General features: G+C 36.1%; 1 protein-coding gene across 1 annotated transcript; it reads left to right on the top strand.

Annotated features, from left to right (window-relative positions):
- The first annotated feature begins 12,563 nt into the window (after window positions 1–12,563).
- LOC100854846 (rust resistance kinase Lr10-like) lies at window positions 12,564–16,349 on the top strand. Its single transcript, XM_059733801.1, has 6 exons — window positions 12,564–13,411; window positions 13,515–13,562; window positions 13,664–13,696; window positions 13,896–13,937; window positions 14,477–14,506; window positions 15,052–16,349. Exons 1-6 carry the CDS (start codon window positions 12,688–12,690, stop codon window positions 16,173–16,175), a joined length of 2,001 nt encoding a protein of 666 aa, XP_059589784.1. The 5' UTR covers window positions 12,564–12,687; the 3' UTR covers window positions 16,176–16,349.
- Window positions 16,350–17,875: the final 1,526 nt, after the last annotated feature.

Below are 17,875 nucleotides of genomic sequence, written 5' to 3'. Positions count from 1 at the left end.
TCCTTTCCCAGCTATATGAGCTTTTATAGTACCGATCCATTCCTCCCTCAACCATAATGATGCGGGAATTTATAATGTTTTTTTTTTTTTTTTTTTTTTTTTTTGCTCAATTTACCATTTGACAACATACATGGAACTTTTTCTGGCAAAGTTCCATTGATATGCTCTACTACCCTATTTTGCTTTTTATAAAACAAGAAAATGAAAGATTTGTTTGAAAGCTATTTTTTTAAATTGAGTATTTCTCCAATCACTTAATGTTGTAGAGTTAAGTTGTCTTTTTAATAATTTTTAAGTTTAAAATAAGAAATTAACATTCATAGCCATTGGTATTGTATTTTGTTCTTTTTTCTTGAGTTAATATAAATATCATTTAAATATAAAAAAAAATTAATTATCAAAATTTATCTAAATTTAAACAAAATTACTACAAATACTTTTTATTTTTGTACATAGATTTCAACAACCAATATTTATCTAATTTCAGATATTTTAATCCTTAATATATGAAACTACCTAGAGAAGAATGAACAAGTGGTCTACGTGATTATCCCCAACATTAAATTTCTATTTTATCTATAAATTCAATTAATATTCCAATATCAACAATGGTCAAGTCTTCATCAACCTCATGCACAAGATTTCTAATTGCACAAATAGACATAGTAATAATAGCAATTCATATAAACAAAAAGCTCTAGCCCAAATAGTTTGTGTTGACCATAAAGTTGCCTCCTCGGCCAAATTGGGCTCTGATGATGGTAGGCCTCAAACGTGTTAGGCTAGCCCAAATCCAAGCTAGCTAGCCCTACCCTCCAGCTAGCCCATGGGTCTGCTGGGCCTTTAAGGACCAAATACTGCATATTAATTCTAGAGACCCTGTCTTTAAAAACTGAAAATCTGGTCTACAATCGGAGCCCTCTCAGGAAAGGCAAACCCTAAAAGTAAGAAAGTAGGAAGCAATTGGACAATTGTTATTGTTTCTTTTTTTGTGGGGAGGATGGGGTTGGGAATTTCCGTCCCCCTCTTTTGCTCATTTCTACTGTTGGAATGCTTATGCTTCAGTTACAAGTCATAGTTTATTTTCTATGATGACCACTTAGTATATATGACGAATTTTTAAGAAAAACATTATTTCATGTGCTCAATTTCTTCTGAGGTTTTTGGATAAAAACTGAAGTTAGAAACTCCTAAAACTAAAGCAATATTTAGTTCTTAGAAAATTTGAGAGAACACAATAAAAAGAAAATAGAGAAAAAAAATTAAAAAAAATATTTAAAATTAATAAATTATATTTATATGTTATTTTAAACTCATTTTACATATTTTTCCTTTCCTACACGAAGATAAAGACATGATATTCAGGATTTAACATTTGAATATAATTTTTGATAAATTTAGCTTAATTCCCTGTTATCCTTTTCCTGTAAACTAGTGGCATTACATGCATCATCAAACATAGTGCTTCATTTTTTAATTTGATGGCCTTTATGGTCAGTTAAGCAAGACAAAACCAAAAAAATTTCCTTCTCCCTTCCTGGAAATACGCTACCTACTTTTCCATAAAGATGAAGCTTAGTTGAGAAGGTCACATGACCTCTTCCCACATCTAGCCTATTTCACATGGCTCATTGCAAAAGAATTAGAGTCCTTGAAATGCAAGGAAAAACCTTCAAAAGAATTGACTTACTAGATATGGAGATAAAGAATTTGTGGTAGGGTAAAGAAGAAGAAGAAGAAAGAATGATAATTTATAGTTTTCATTATTACCTTGATAGTTTTCAACTAGAAATTTTTTAAAAGAACTAAGAAAATGTTCCAAAGTTTTTTTCATTATTATATAAATAATTTTTCATATATTATTAAAGAATAAGGGATAAACCCTCATTTTACTTAAATAGCTTAAAAAGCTAAAATTTATCAATTAATTTTTTTTAAAAATCCTACAATTCTAAAGTTGTTTTAATTTAGTCTTAATTCTTTAGAATTTATATTTTAATTTTGTGTCACTTTTTTCATTGAAGAAGTGTACGTTTTGTTTGGTATATCTCCAAGCAATTATTATTTTTTGTTTAAATTATTGTTATATTTATGGAAAACATAAATAAGGACACGAAAGTTGTAAGAACAAAATGGAAGAAAAATAGATAAATAAACTTATAATAAAATAAGTTTAAGTAAAGATTCAATAGATGATAAAGAAGAATTAATTTATCAAATAAAATTAGAAATTCTGAAATAATGGAATAAAAAAATTTAATAACAAAAATAGTTATAATGATTGCTATGATTTTAATATAATTAATTACTACAAACAAAAAAAATTAGAAAAACACAAAACAAGGAAAATAATTATCTTATTGGGCTGCCATGATCAAATTAGGTCTGTATCAGGTCTAACCCAGCCTGACTAGCACATGATCCAAGCTCTGCCTATGGACCTACCATTGGGCTTGGCCTAGTGAAACAGAGTAGATTGTTCCATTGATTTGATGTTCTGGCCTAAATGCAGTTAATCTTGAACACATGGAGGAACCCTTAGACCTCTTGACTAAGACAAGCTTGTTTGCATCAAGGTCCTCGGCCACTGGGCTTTTTGTTGTTTAGGTTAAACAATATATACCTGTAGACCCCCATTTGGGGGGCTCATTTTCATGCAGCTTGTTTTGCCAGGTGGAGAGCTCCTTGAGAGCCATGTGCTGCCCCGGGATTGGTTTTCAGGGAATCACAATAGTGGTTTTGGGATGCAATAAGAATGTGACACCTGTCAAGGAGAACGAGAGGGAGTGTGTTTTCGGTTATAGGCAGCAGGCTGTTGTCTGGGGAAAGGGGGTTTTTTGGGGGGTAACCGGCAAGAGATATGGGCTAGAGAGGATTTTCTCTTGGGGGAAGCAAGCTGCTAGAGAGAAAAAAACAGAGGGAATGATAGGAGACGTTTTGAGTGAGGGAGTAGGGATATTTTTCAGTAAGTTACAAAGAGATTTTGAGAGCTTAGCTTGAAAAAGAGCCAGAGAGTGAAGCTTGATGAGGTTGTGGGCAAGAGAAGTGTGGGAAATCAATTGGATTTTCTTTGTGAAAGGAGCCTAGTAGCTACCAAAGCGAGAAAGAGACTTTCAGGTATGGCCATTTATGGTTTTCCCATATATTCTCATCCTTCATATTTCTCCTGCTCAGTCTCTGTGATTTTAATCTTGTTTGTTGAGTTGCTGTGGTTTGGTGATTTTTGATTCAATATTTGAAAAGTTTGTTGCATCTTATGCTCTATTCTGGCAAGCGCTTTCTATCTTAGCCCACTGATTGTTAGATTCATGGATGAAATAGTGAAATGGGTTTAGCATATTTGTTAAATGTTCCATGCTCTGTTCCCCTTTCTATTCCCTTGCTCCTCTATTTTTCCCTGAAAGAGACTGTCAGGCTTTAAGACTGGGAATCTAGAGAGGTTGATTGATGGAAAATGATGGTGATATGAAGAGGAAGATTGGCAACTATAGAATCTGAATCTGACAACGTCCGTATGAGGCATCAACAGCTTTTGGGATTCAAGAGGTCCTTGCTTAGGATTGTGATAAGCATGGGTGAGAATGAAATAGACTCATAACAGAAGGACTCTGTATAGTAAATGACAGACTCTTTGCTTGGACCTTCATGTAAAATAAATAGGAAGAATGCTCTTCTCGATGTCCTATATGGTGAGAAATGTAAAACTGCCTTTGATTCTGTTGGCAAACGTGTTCAGACTTGGCAAAAGCTTCATCGGGTTTTGATGAACTATGTGCACCAGAAACACTATGATAAATGTAGTAGCCTCATCAAGGTATTTTATTAGAGTTGTTTGAAAACAGTATTCATCAAGGTCTAAAAATGAGTTCGCGTTCAAGCCAGGGCAGTACTTCATGCTTTCTCTGAAGGTTATATGGAACTGTCCTCCTGATCCATTTGATGCCTAACCGGATCTGCTCTTTCAGCTTGTGGCCATGCTGAACCCACCTATGTTGTAAGAAAAAGGAGTCTCTGTCTATAGTGTACTTCAGGAACCTAGAGACTTAGTCATCATCTTTCCTAGATCTCATCATGGTTGTTTCAATTTTGGTTTAAATTGTGCCGAAGCTGTCAATCTTGCTCCTACTGACTGGTTTCCACATGTCGGATTTTGGAGCTTTTATGCAACTATGCCTCACCAACAAAGAAATTTCAGCCTTCAAGGCCCGCGATCAACACAGAGAAACTTACATGCAAGAAATTTATCATCTAAAACGGGCAGTGTGTTGGGCGTGGAGTTAAACAGGGGTGACAAATGCATGTACAGGGAAGAAGAGATTTAAGCTTGCCTTCTTTGTGCTATCCTCTTTGCGCTGAAGAGGTGGATTTGGCTGACCGAAACAATTCGCTTGATATTTCAGTCAAAGCTATGGAAGATAAATAGTTTGTGCCATTCATTTCTCGCCAGATATTGGCTTCTGCATCATTTTCAGCAAGGCAAAATAATCCATCTCTACCTCCCACTCTCTCAAGAACCAAAACTGAGGCCGATATTGATTTGTAGGATGTACGGGCTGCTGCAGTTAGCCTTGCACAGGTTAGAATTGCTAAAATCATGAAGAAAAGTGATCAGGTCCTTGGTAGTAGCTGTGAGAATCTATTCCATCTCCCATATTCCATCATACCCACTGCCCACCTTCTCACACTCATTTCCATATTCACCCCTCATGCCCCATGCATATAATCATTTTTTTATACCCATTAACCTATTTCTCTTACCGTCTTTCTCTAAAAGAGAATTCACTGTATTTTTTTCTATTCATGTTATATATCTTTATACAAACCGAGAGGCCTAATTTTAGGCATTCAAAAATATGCAACGGAAAAGTAAATTTACAATCACAATTAAAAGCAATATTTATAAAGATAGGAAGACACAAAATCTGGTAATGTTCATGGTGACAGCTAGACTTGAGTTGGCACTTGTTTGAAATTATCAGTTTCCTTGATACGCCCCCGCAAGAACGGGCTACCATTGGATAGTCTGATCTTGTCCTGTAGATAGTCTGTCCTTTGTCTGGAAAGTGGCTTGGTGAGTAAATCAGCGAGCTGGTCATCAGTGTGAATATGCCAAACATTAAGAAATTTATTTTCAACCAAATCTCTCACAAAGTGAATGTCTATTTGGATATGCTTTATCCTTGAATGCTGGACAGGATTGAAACTCAGCTGGGTTGCACCCAAATTATCACATAAGAGTAGAGGTGGCTGTGGTAATGTAAACTTCATTTCTTGGAATAGAGATAGTAGCCACATGGACTCTACTGCAGCCGTTGCTAAAGCCCTATACTCAGCTTCAGTTGATGACCGTGCAATTGCACATTGCTTTTTAGAGCTCCATGAAATGGGTGTGTGACCAAGGAAGAGGACATAAGCTGAATTTTCTATCATCCAAGTTGTCAGCCCAATCAGCATTTGAGAAGCATGTGAGTGTTGGGCTTGAGGTTTTTCTGATATTAATGCCATGAAAAATGGTGTTCTTCAAGTATCGCAGTAGCCTTTTAGTTGCGGTCCAGTGAGTTTGTGTGGGGCAATGCATAAACTGTGAGAGTTTGTTGACAGCAAAGCTTATATCAGGTCGAGTTAAGGACAAGTATTGCAGTGCTCCAATCACTCTACGATATTCGGTTGAATCAACGGATGGTGAACCATCTGCCAATTGTAGAGAAACCGATGTAGAGAGAGGAGTTGTGACATCCTTAGCTCCATCCATACTTGTCTTGGCAAGGATATCTCGGATATACTTATGCTGAGTTAGAAACAGGCCATCTTTGGTAGGAATGACCTCAACACCGAGGAAAAAATGTAGGGACCCCAAGTCTTTGATGGAGAATTTTTGTCCAAGTTGATCAATAATACTTGCAACAAAAGTTGAATTGTTGTCAGTGAGAATAAAATCATTGACATAAACTAAGCAATAGGCAAGTATGGAACCATCATGAAACACAAATAGAGAAGAGTCGGATTTAGCATTGATGAAACCAAATTCTAACGATGCCCGTTTGAGAGCAGAGTACCAAGCACGGGGTGCTTGTTTTAGTCCATAGATTGCCTTTGTAAGGCAGCAAACATGATCTGGTTTTTTCGGACTCCTAAAGCCAAGTGGTTACTTCATATACACTTTTTTTTGTGAGATGCCCATGAAGAAAGGCATTATTGACGTCTAATTGCCTTAGAGACCAACCTTGCATAACAACAAGAGTTAAGACAGTGTGTATTGTGACCGGTTTGACGATAGGATTGAATGTTTCTTTGTAATCCAGTCCTAGTCTCTGATTGAATCCTTTGGCCACAAGTCTGATCTTGAACCGATCAACAGATCCATCAGCATGTCTCTTAATTTGAAACACCCACTTACAACCAACAATATTACAATCATTCGGAGGTGGTACGAGTTGCCATGTATTGTGACGCATTAACGCAGTCAATTCAGAAGACATAGCGTCACGCCATCGGTAACACTAGTGGGTTCTAAAGAGGATGGAAGAGGGTGTTTAGTGACAAGAAACAATTTTTTTGGCTTATAGATATCATTCATGGATCGGGTAGTCATTCGGTGGGTGCGCACTTCATTATTAGAGACAACAGGGTCATGCACTTCTACTGAAGGGAGTGGACTCGAAATCAAGGGAGAAGAAGAGAGAGTACCTACTTGGAGAGGAGTCGGTGCAGGGGATAACCCATTCTCAAGCGATGGCGAGACTTCAATACCCACGTCTGGAGATTCAGTAGTGCCACGTGGAACCAAGAGGAGTTGCGGCAACGAGATTGTGACAGATGGGTCTTCGATAGCAGATGAAGGAGAGCCGGGATTTTTAGGGTTTGAAAAAGGGAAAGTCCTTTCTTGAAATATGACATGCCGAGAAGTGAAAAGCTTTCGGGTAGTGGGCTCAAAACATAGATATGAGTTTTGGGAGAGGCTGTAACCCATGAATGTGCATGGTTGGGCCTTGGGCTCAAGTTTGTGTTTATTATAAGGCCTAGTTAATGGATAACATAGGCAACCAAACTGTTTGAGCTTGAGATAATTTGGCCCTTGTTTGAACAATTTTTCAAACGGAGATTGATTGTTCAAAGTCGAGGTGGGCATTCGATTTATAAGATAGGCAGTAGTTTGAAACACATATGGCCAAAATGAGAGAGGCATGTGAGCGTCCGGGAGTAAGGTGAGACCAGTCTCGACTAGATGGCGATGTCGTTTTTCAGACATACCATTTTGTTGTGGAGTGTGTGGAGCGGTTGTGTAATGACTAATCCCATGAACTGAAAGATAGGATTTGAGGCCAATATATTCCCCACCATTATTGGAGTAGAGACTTTTTATTTTTGTGTTAAACTTATTTTCCTCAAGATTTCGAAACTGCAGAAAAATTGTTTGAACATTTGATTTATGAGTCATGGGATAGAGCCAAATGTACTTGGTATAATGGTAAACAAAAATAACATAATATTTGCGGTGAAGTTAGCGGAAGACATTTTTGGGCAATTTTTGGCCGTATGTCCCATTTGATCACACCATTGGCATTTCAGTTTAAATTTCCTGTGGCCCAAATTGGAGGGCCCATTTTTGTGTTGCCAATTGTTGTTGCGAGTCTTGTTGGAGGAAGACTCAGGGCACGGTTTATGTTGTCCAGAAGCACCTCCTTGCCGATGAGAGTAATGAGCAGTGGGAACAAATGTTGCTGCCGATTGATTTTCCAACCGTCGGAGGTAACTCTCATGACCTACAAGAAGATCATGAATTTCCTCAATTTCAAAGAGGTCTCATGAGCACAAATGGGTGCCGCAATTTCTCTAAATTTAGGACCTAATCCATTGAGAATGTAGAGGGTTAAATCATCATTCGAAACCAGATGATCAATGATTGTGAGTTCATCGACAATCACTTTGATTCCGTGAAGGAAATTAGTGACAGTGCGAGTTTCACGAGTGCTCAAGCTCAAATCTTCCTTGAGCTGCATCGCATGCATCCATGATTTTCCTGCGTATAAATGGTTAAGTGATGTCTAAGCCTCATGGGATGTTTTGTAGGCAGCAAGAAGAGGGGAAATAGTGGTGGAGGTGGAAGCAAGGATGGAATGGAGGATAAGTTTATCTTGGCGAACCCAGTGGGAGTTCATGGCTTTGGAGGTAGAGGAATTTGTTGCATCAATGGCAGGGCATTTTTTTACACCCGTGACAAAGTCGATGAGATCATAGCCAATGAGCAAGACTTCAAATTGAGCCCTCCACTAGGGGAAGGTAGAGGGGGTGAGTTTTTCGTTGATGGTAGTGGCAGAATTGCTTTATGATGATAGGTGAATCAATGGTAGATGCAGAGATAGCAGCCATGTCATAGGAAGCAAGAAAGGAAAGATACTTGTTAGAGGTTTGGCTTTGCTCTGATACCATAAAAGAGAATTCACTGTATTTTTTTCTATTCATGTTCTATATCTTTATACAACCCGAGAGACCTAATTTTAGGCATTCAAAAATATATAACGGAAAAGTAAATTTACAATCACAATTAAAAGCAATATTTACAAAGATAGGAAGACACAAAATCTGGTAATGTTCATGGTGACAACTAGACTTGAGTTGGCACTTGTTTGAAAGTATTAGTTTCCTTGATATTCTCATCATCCCAAATCCACTGCCCATCACCGTCCATGCTCACCACTTTCCTCACTCCTCTATCCCACATATCCATCATCTCAAATCCTTCCAAACGGTTCCTCTTTCTTCACACCCTATTATTGGTGTGCCCCCACTAATCACCTCACATTCCACCATACCACCCATCATCAATAATCCCCCTTCTCTCTTACCATCCTTCACACTCATTTGTCAACAGCCCATACCCATCCTTTCTAACCTTCATACTCACCCATCTCATCACCTTTCCACTTTCCATCCATGAATACACCCACTTCCATACCTATATATTCCACCAATCTTTCCACCCCTCATGCACACTCGCTCCACCACCACACCATTTTTCCTCACCACTTCCTCCACTTGAACTCTCTTCCATTCTCGCTCATACCCGTTTCATGCCCGCTTCTTCCTATCCATATTCATACACATTTTTCATATATACCCACCGAGACACTCCTCTCACTACCCATTGAGCCAAACCATTCCATCAAACCTTCATAAAACCCGCTTGGTTTTATCTCCCACATACCTAAACACCCACTAGCCAAGGCCATTTGTATAACATGCTAGGAAATGCAGAGCAGATGAAGAGAATCATGCAGATAATGAGGAAAGCAGGCCTCCGTCCTGATGTTTTCTGGGTATCCAGATACCAATAATGCTGAATTGAATCCCCCTTCTCTCTCCGACACTACCACACGGTTGAATGCAAGCTTCGTGGATTTGAAAATTTCCGTTGCCCAAGGTCGAATATATTGGCAAGTTTGGCTTGCAATTGAGAGGCTTCATGACATCCTGGATACTTTTCTCAACACGCTGGGTGGTCGGAAAGGACCTTTTGTTTGATAAATGTCACTTAGCATGCTTTTTGTATTCCAGATAGTTAAACCAGATAATCATGGCCATTACTCGGTGTGAGATATGATGCTGCATGGGTTTTGTCTTTTGGAAAACTTATGAAATCTGGTCTTTCAAACCATGCTGCTGCAAGCAGAGTTGCTAGTTGCAATCATTTTCTTCATGAGGATTACCCACAGATTTATGGTTTTGGAGGAATGGTTGCTTGCAAAACTGAGTCAGGCACCAAATCACTGAATGACATGAAAGCACCTGAATGAAGGTGTCATATTGCAGAACAAGAAGTGGTGTTAGAGAAGGAGCGGGGAGAATTTGAATAATGAAGCAAGGATTGCATCTGGTCATGAAGGACATAGAGCTTATAATGCTGAAAATTCGGTTAACTATGTACAATATCAAGATGGTCAATCCCATGAAGGGATAATGGAACAAAACACTGGTGGGCGAGATCTGAATTATAGTCAGTATCAGGAAAACACCTATCCAGGGTGGAGGTATGACTCGAGTTCTGGACAATGATATCAAGTGGATGGTTATGATGTAACAGCCAATGTTCAACAGGGCACTGAGACCAATTCAGTTAGTGATTGTGCTGCTTTGGATGGGAAATCAGAGGTCTCTTATTTACAGCAAACTTCTATGTCTGTTCTGGGAACTGTAATTGAGATTGGGATCACTGAGAACGTTTCTAATTGGAACAATCTCTCACAAGGGAATGACAAGTACCCAGAACATGTGGTTTTTTTATCCTCAATACCCAGGTTGGTATTATGACACAGTTGCCTAAGAATGGTGCTCACTGGAGTCATATACTTCATCTGTTCAGCCTACTATTCAAGCTCAGGGTCAGCAGAAGGAAAATGAGGTTGTGGGAACTGCAACTGAGAGTGGATTGACAAATAGCATTTCTAATCGAGATCAGGTTGCACAAGGTAATGACAAGTACCCAGAACATATGATTTTTGATCCTCAATACCCTGGTTGGTATTATGACACAATCGCCCAAGAATGGCGCGCCAACAGAGCAACTCCAGCGACATCCCTGGGCCCACGCATTTGTGTGTCCAGTTGCATGGCTACCTTTAGCATGACCACCTTTATGCCACGTGCCATCTCTCATTTCATCATTTTTTATTTTGAAAATAATTTTCCTAAACCCCATTTTGTGAATAAATTCTTCAATTCTGGTTTTAATTAATTTCAAATCTCCAATTTTTTTTTCATCCTTGACATTTTTCTTAGGTTCCAAAAACCCGCTTTTCAATAAAATTTGGCTGTCATTTTCTTTCTGGCAAGCCACTTTCACATCTTCTTTGATTTTTAAAAATGTTTTAAAATAAACATGAATTTAATCTCATAATTCCGAATAATGGAATTTTTGGAATTAATTCATGCAAAAATAAATGGGCTTTGGTGGGGGCCCAATATGGGTGATGATTCCTCTAAAAATAAAGTTGAGTGAAGTGTTATGTGTGCCATTGATGATTTCGTATATGGTTTAGTGGCATGTGAGTCATGTTTTATGTTCATTTATTGTACACTAACCTCATTTCTTGATAGCGTATGGTGACTCGTTGCCAAGGTACGCACCCGCTCTCACTCTAGCCATTCTTTATTGAGCGTTTTGATTCTCACATGTGCATGTTTGTTATGGGTATCCATCGTTTTCCTTACCAATTGCCATGATTGCTGCATTTTATTAGTAGAGACCGACTTTAGGGACTTAGAGGAGTGCTATGGTCTTTACCGTACCTTCCCAATAAGTAACCTGACCTCTGAACCCAATCTGATTTTTCACATACCACTTTTTCCAAAATAAGAAGTCACACTTAGGGTTTTCTTTCTTATTTTATTTACCCTTCAACAATAAAACAAAAATAAGTGACGACTCTAAGTCATTTTCTAACAGATAAATCATTTTTTCAAATTAAAAATCGAGCTTGCCATCGAGTGGAAACACATGAGCCGAAATATGAGTCCACAATACCATATATTGAGAGAGTTTGAGTCTATTATTATTATTATTATTATTATTATTACATAATCTATTGAGTCCATGTTTTTTTCCTTTCTCAATGATTACTACATGGTCACATATCATATGGTTCATTTCTCCCACAATCTATTATTTTTCGTGGTCTAGTGCATATGGTCCATTGGTAATTTGTATTGATAAAGTTCAAGATCAAGCATTCACCTGACTCTCTAACTCCTTTATTGTTAGGATACTTACCCTATCTTCACCATTGATATGATGTCATAACCAAAGTGCTACTTAGCTAGCAGCAAATCCAGTGTTTCATGCAAGGAGTAAACACATCAAAATCGATCTCCATTTTATTCGATGCAAAGTTCTCCAACGAGCCATCACCTTTGATTGCAAGTTGGTTTAGCTTGTTAGAGAAATTCAAATTTAAAACAAAAGAATTTCAGCTTAGTATCTCTCTCTCAAATGTCATGATGTTCAACACCAACATAAAAACATATAAGCATTCACGTTACCTACTCTAAAATTTAATAATACTTGATTTATTATAATTTCAATCTAAATGGACCATCCTTTTTAATTTATTGTGTGTCTTTCAAAAAATAAAAATTTGATTTGAAGTAGGCATTTGATTAGAAGAAATAAAACTTAAAATAAAAATAATAAAAAACTATATAAAGATTATTCTAGCAATTAAGGATATTATCAAATGCTAAGTCATTTCTATAGGGAAAACATTATTTAACCAACTATGTGCCTAAAACGTATAGAAATTTAAATTATTGGAAAAATGGTAACTTAGCATGATGGTGTACATAATCCATTATTTGATAAGGTTCCTTTTTTCTAAAGATATTAATTTCAAATATTATCATTTCAAATATGATGATCCTTGATTTTCATTTTCATTATGCTAATTCAGAAGCCTCTAATGATTGGACCTGATCATTAACAAAGAGTGGGTATGCCCTTCTTCAATGTGAAGTTTATCCATACATAGAAAAATCAAAGTAGTTGACTAGACCAGTCAATAAGGCTCATTTCACACTCTTTTCAAGTTGCAGGAAAATTGGGACGGCAACCCTGTTGGGGGGATAATTTGATATCTCTCTCTTAAATTGAACATAAAACAAAAGAATTCCAGCTTCGTATCCCTCCCAAAGGTCATGATGTTCAGAGAAGCTAAACTTGTGGCGTTAGCAGTCTTCCACACTTTCTTGCTTGCAATTTGTGCTGCTAATGGAAACCAGACATGCCGGCCCTCTTCTTGTGGGGATATTCAAAACATCAGCTACCCTTTCCGATTGAAAGGTGATCCATCAGGGTGTGGTGATCCTGACTATGAATTAGTCTGCGAAAACAATCGTACTATGGTCAACCTCACCCTTTGGAAATACTATGTTGCTGATATCAACTACGATCACGCTACCATTCGGGTAGTGGATCCTGGGGTGGAAAAGGGCAGCTGTCTCTCATCTCCTCTCTATTCCTTGACAAGAGAAATCTTCTATTATTACGGTACATATTATTTGGGGTGGAAGGGAATGACCAGTACGGCAGTTTTAATGAATTGCGACCAGCCAGTAAGTGACGGCAGCTACATTCCTATCACTCCTTGCAATGCGACTTCATCTTCCTCACAAGCATATGTTTATGCACTAGTCGGAGGCGAGTCCATGGAAGTGGGAGATATTAAGTATTCATGCACCATCAGCAGGACTATTATTACTCAATTCTTGAAGCCCGGCAATCTTTCAATGTCAGATTTGCAAGAAATGCTGCTTCTGGGGCTTGAACTTTCATTCTTGAGCTTCCGCTGCAAAAGCGAATGCGAGGTGAAAGGGCTAGTATGCGATGTGAATTATGGCAGTCATACCGTACAGTGCTCACGTATGGGCAATGTTTATTTTTATTCATTCATGTATTTATTTTGCTTTGCAAGCATAAGTCCCTTATAACTAATAATATTTGCTTAATTGGTTTGATCTTGCAGTTTGGAAATCTCTGAAATCGTTCTTTTCTAATCTGCTATATACAATCAGTGAGACTTTGGGGGTTTACTTTTATTATCTTTCATGTTCATTTTTACTTCTATTATCTTTCTCATGTTAAATTCAATTTATGTTGTTTTTCTGTTAACAGGATATCTATTAGGTGTGGACTGCTTTATCCAAAGTAAGGCCTAGTAGTTCCATTTGTTGCAGAAGAAAGATAGTGAATTTTTTTTTTTAGTTTTTTACTTTCATTCCATTAATTTCAAGATGGTACCTATGGGCTGCTTAATATCATTGTCTAGTTGGCAGTCACATGGACCAAAATGCAAAAGCTTCTTCTACTTTTACCATTGACCATATTTACTAATTTAAACGTGCAGACTTCGGATATCTTTCAGATGGAGGCATAACAGCTTTAGCCGGTAAGGCTTTGAGAAGTTCTTTATAATAATAATAATAAAATTATTAATTTGATGATAAAATGAAATGATAATTTATTTTTGGAGTTCACTATAAAAAAATAAATAAAGAACCATTATTTTAAATTACACATTCAATCCTACAATAGCCAATATGTTGTATGTGATTAATTTTATTTTAAATTTAAATATATATAATAAATTTTTAAAAATTTTAAAAATATTATAAGGCATTTGAGACTGAGGTCATACCTAAATAAAGAAAATATATTTAAATTAATCAATAATATAATAAATGATTGGATTTTTCGTCCACTTAACTAATAATAACTATGATGATGATAATAACAATGATGATTATTATTATTATTAATATTACCCTTTCTCTTCTATCCTATCCATCTCTTCCTAATTTTTAATCAAAACCAATAGTAGTAATAATATTTCTCTTATATTTGTTTCTTGCCCATTTTAAATCTATCATATGTGTGAATCTTTCTTTTCTTTTAACTTAATAATTTTTGTTCCTCTCATATTTGCAGTTGGGGTAAACTTGATATTTCAACTCATGGGTAAGGCTTCCAAATCTCAATAAGTATATCATTGCACACGTCTTATACCTCTTTTTGCTTGGCACTTTTGGAATCCTTTCATTCAAGATAAGAGCCGACAAACAAGTTTTGCAATGCATTTGGTTGTCCAAAATGAATCATAAATTGAAATTCCAATTTGTGAAATTCATAATTTTTCTTTCAAATAAAATTATTATTATTATTATTTAAATTTTTGATGTATTTGCTTTCAAATTATTCCCAGATTTGTTAGAGTACAAGGAAATTGAAGAATAGAGTTGGAATTTGGCATCTAATTTCATTCCTTAATTTTGTACAACAAAACAAATTTTCGATTATTCCATCCTTTATGTATATCATGCTGTCACCCAAAAGAAAAAGAGTCACATGACTATGTTTGAGTGGAAATCCAAAACCTAAGATATAGGTGAAATGACCTTTTCAAAACTAATTGAATTTGTTGGATTTGATGATTGAATGTGGTTATATGATTATAAATCTTCCTCTGACGTTTTTCATATCTTTAACATGTGATTTATATGTAGCCATGATCATCATCGGACGAGCTGTGATTGGTATTTTGTGTCTCTTTGCCTATTTAATCTACAAGTTTCGACGGAGACACTTATCATTAGATGATGATATTGAAGAATTCCTACATAACTACCAAAATCTTCGACCAATCAAATACACATATTCAGACATAAAGAAGATGACTTATAATTTTAAGCATAAATTGGGTCAAGGAGGTTTTGGCTCTGTGTATAAAGGAAAACTCCGAAGTGGCCGCATTGTAGCTGTAAAAATGTTGGTTATGTCAAAGGCTAATGGGCAAGATTTTATCAATGAAGTTGCTACAATTGGAAGAATTCATCATGTTAATGTGGTGAGACTTGTTGGATTTTGCATACAAAGATCAAAATGGGCCCTTATATATGACTACATGCCCAATGGATCTCTTGATAAGTTTGTTTTTCTTGATCAAGAAAACAACATTCCTTTGAGTTGGGAAAGATTATACAAGATTGCACTTGGAGTAGGACGTGGCATCAAATACTTACATCAAGGGTGTGATATGCAAATTCTTCATTTTGATATCAAGCCACACAACATTCTTCTCGATGAAGACTTCACACCAAAAGTTTCAGATTTCGGTCTTGCAAAATTATACTCAACAGATGAAAGTATTGTATCAGTCACTGCTGCTAGAGGAACCTTGGGCTACATTGCTCCTGAATTGTTCTACAAAAACATTGGAGGTGTATCATTTAAGGCTGATGTTTATAGTTTTGGAATGTTGTTATTGGAAATGGTGGGAAAAAGGAAGAATGTGAATGCATTTGCAGAGCATTCAAGTCAAATATATTTCCCATCTTGGATTTATGATAGATATGATCAAGGAGAGGACATGGAAATGGGAGATGCCACTGAGGATGAAAAAAAGTATGTAAGGAAAATGGTGATAGTTGCACTATGGTGTGTACAAATGAAGCCTGTGGATCGTCCTTCAATGAGCAAAACATTGGAGATGCTTGAAGGAGAGATTGAACTATTGAAAATGCCTCCTAAGCCAACTCTATGGTCTATCGAGAATCATGAGCAATCCATGGTAGAGGTACCAATTTCATCATCCAATTCCATGGGTACAATCAGCTTAAATGGAAGGTAGTCCTACTCCATCTAGTTGCTTATTTTGTAATCCAATAATAATGTGTGATTGTGTCTTATGTGTAAGGTTTCTATGAGATCAGTGTATGTAATAAAATAAAGTTTCTACTTCAAACAATAGTTTGGTTCCTTGTAAGAAAGGTTATGTACAAGTAATAAAATATCATTTTTAGATGTTTGAATAGTGTTCTTGCTTGCCCGTAAAATTATCAAAGAAAATCCTCCATTTCCTTTGAAGTTCTATTTTTTTTTTCAAGTATTCTACAAAAATAATTATTAGGGTTGTAGATGTTCAAGTAAGTTATTTTGTTATAACTTGTTGCTAGTAGTAATCTGGGCTTTCAAGGAACAATAGTGCCAATTACAACATTTCTTTTGTAAGTAATTCCATATAGTTTTCGTTAGAGAAGTGTCCTTGGGCCCTCTAAAGGTTACAATTACATTCTTGGACATTGGATTGCACCATTCCATATATGGTTCTTCAAATTAGTGGACACTTTGATTTCTCCATTCATAGATTTCTACTCCTTGTTGAAATTTAATTAGGACTTTGATCTTACCCTTCACACTTTAAATCAGGCTCTCAAATCAAAAGTTGCATTTTAATAGAGAAAGAATTAACAAAGAAGGAACAATTTGAGAGCTCAAACCTTTCCTTGGTATATGTGTATTACTATAATTCATTATGAGCATAAAATTGTAAGAGTAAATAAATATTCAAAATTTTAAAATGGTCTCCTACAACTCACACCCTTTCAATAATTTCTGTGGACCATTGTACATGTGGTCAATTTTGATGCTTTATTTATTGAATATGACTTTTCAAATAAAACCATCGAGTCAATTTTCTTGACACTAAAAGTAAGTTGGTCCTTATATTTAAAGGACTATTTCTTTTATCTTTAGAAATGTGAAATGTGCTAGATGTGATAGGACCATAATACTACATGAATTATGCCGATAATACCATACATTTTATTCCAGTACGTATCTATGAGTAATGTCTATTTTAATTTATTTATGAATATATTTTGCTTGCTAGATTTCTGAAGCTTCACTCCCATTAAATATAGAATATGGGGAATCTAGATTTTCCATGAATTGGTCAAAACCTGTGTGTGGAAATTGTGAAGCAGAAGGTGAGAAATGCAGGCTGAAGATGAGTAATGGCATGTAATATGAAATTGAGTGCATAAAGAAGCCAGAAAAAGGTACGTGCTACACAATATTAGCCCATGCCATATTCCTTTGCACCCTGATATGGAAACGGAAAATTTGACATAATTTCATTTTATCTATTCGTATCTTAATATGGAAACATCAAAGACCCCCAAAAAAAAAAAAGCCCTGTGGGAACCATGGGAATGAACACAAAGTCATAGGCTTTAGTAGCACCAAAATATCAAAGCAAAACCCTATAATATGCCTCTTCCAACAATTTAATAATTTGCAGCAATTATCATCTATAAAAGGGATTTTATTTATTTATTTTGCTAAAATGAGAAAGAATGGAATTCAAGTTAATGAGTAGTCATTTTAATTACTTAGGAAATTCATGTTTTAATCCAATATTTAATAACAGTGTCTAAAGTATGTATTTAATATAATAAAAAGTTAGATAGACGCATAATTAAGACCATTATTTTCAATAATTCTAATACTTCACCCATTAAATAGGATAACAACTTGCAAGGACCTCAT

This window comes from Vitis vinifera, chromosome 16 (genome assembly GCF_030704535.1).
Source record: "Vitis vinifera cultivar Pinot Noir 40024 chromosome 16, ASM3070453v1".
Classification (NCBI taxonomy): Eukaryota; Viridiplantae; Streptophyta; class Magnoliopsida; order Vitales; family Vitaceae; genus Vitis; species Vitis vinifera.
This window is presented reverse-complemented; position numbering and strand designations above follow the sequence as displayed.

Coding starts and splice junctions, on each gene's coding strand:
- LOC100854846 (XM_059733801.1), top strand. CDS start 12,688: ATGATGTTCAGAGAAGCTAAACTTGTGGCGTTAGCAGTCTTCCACACT. Junction 13,563..13,663: donor TAATCTGCTATATACAATCA/GTGAGACTTTGG, acceptor TTCTGTTAACAG/GATATCTATTAGGTGTGGAC. Junction 13,697..13,895: donor TGTGGACTGCTTTATCCAAA/GTAAGGCCTAGT, acceptor TTAAACGTGCAG/ACTTCGGATATCTTTCAGAT.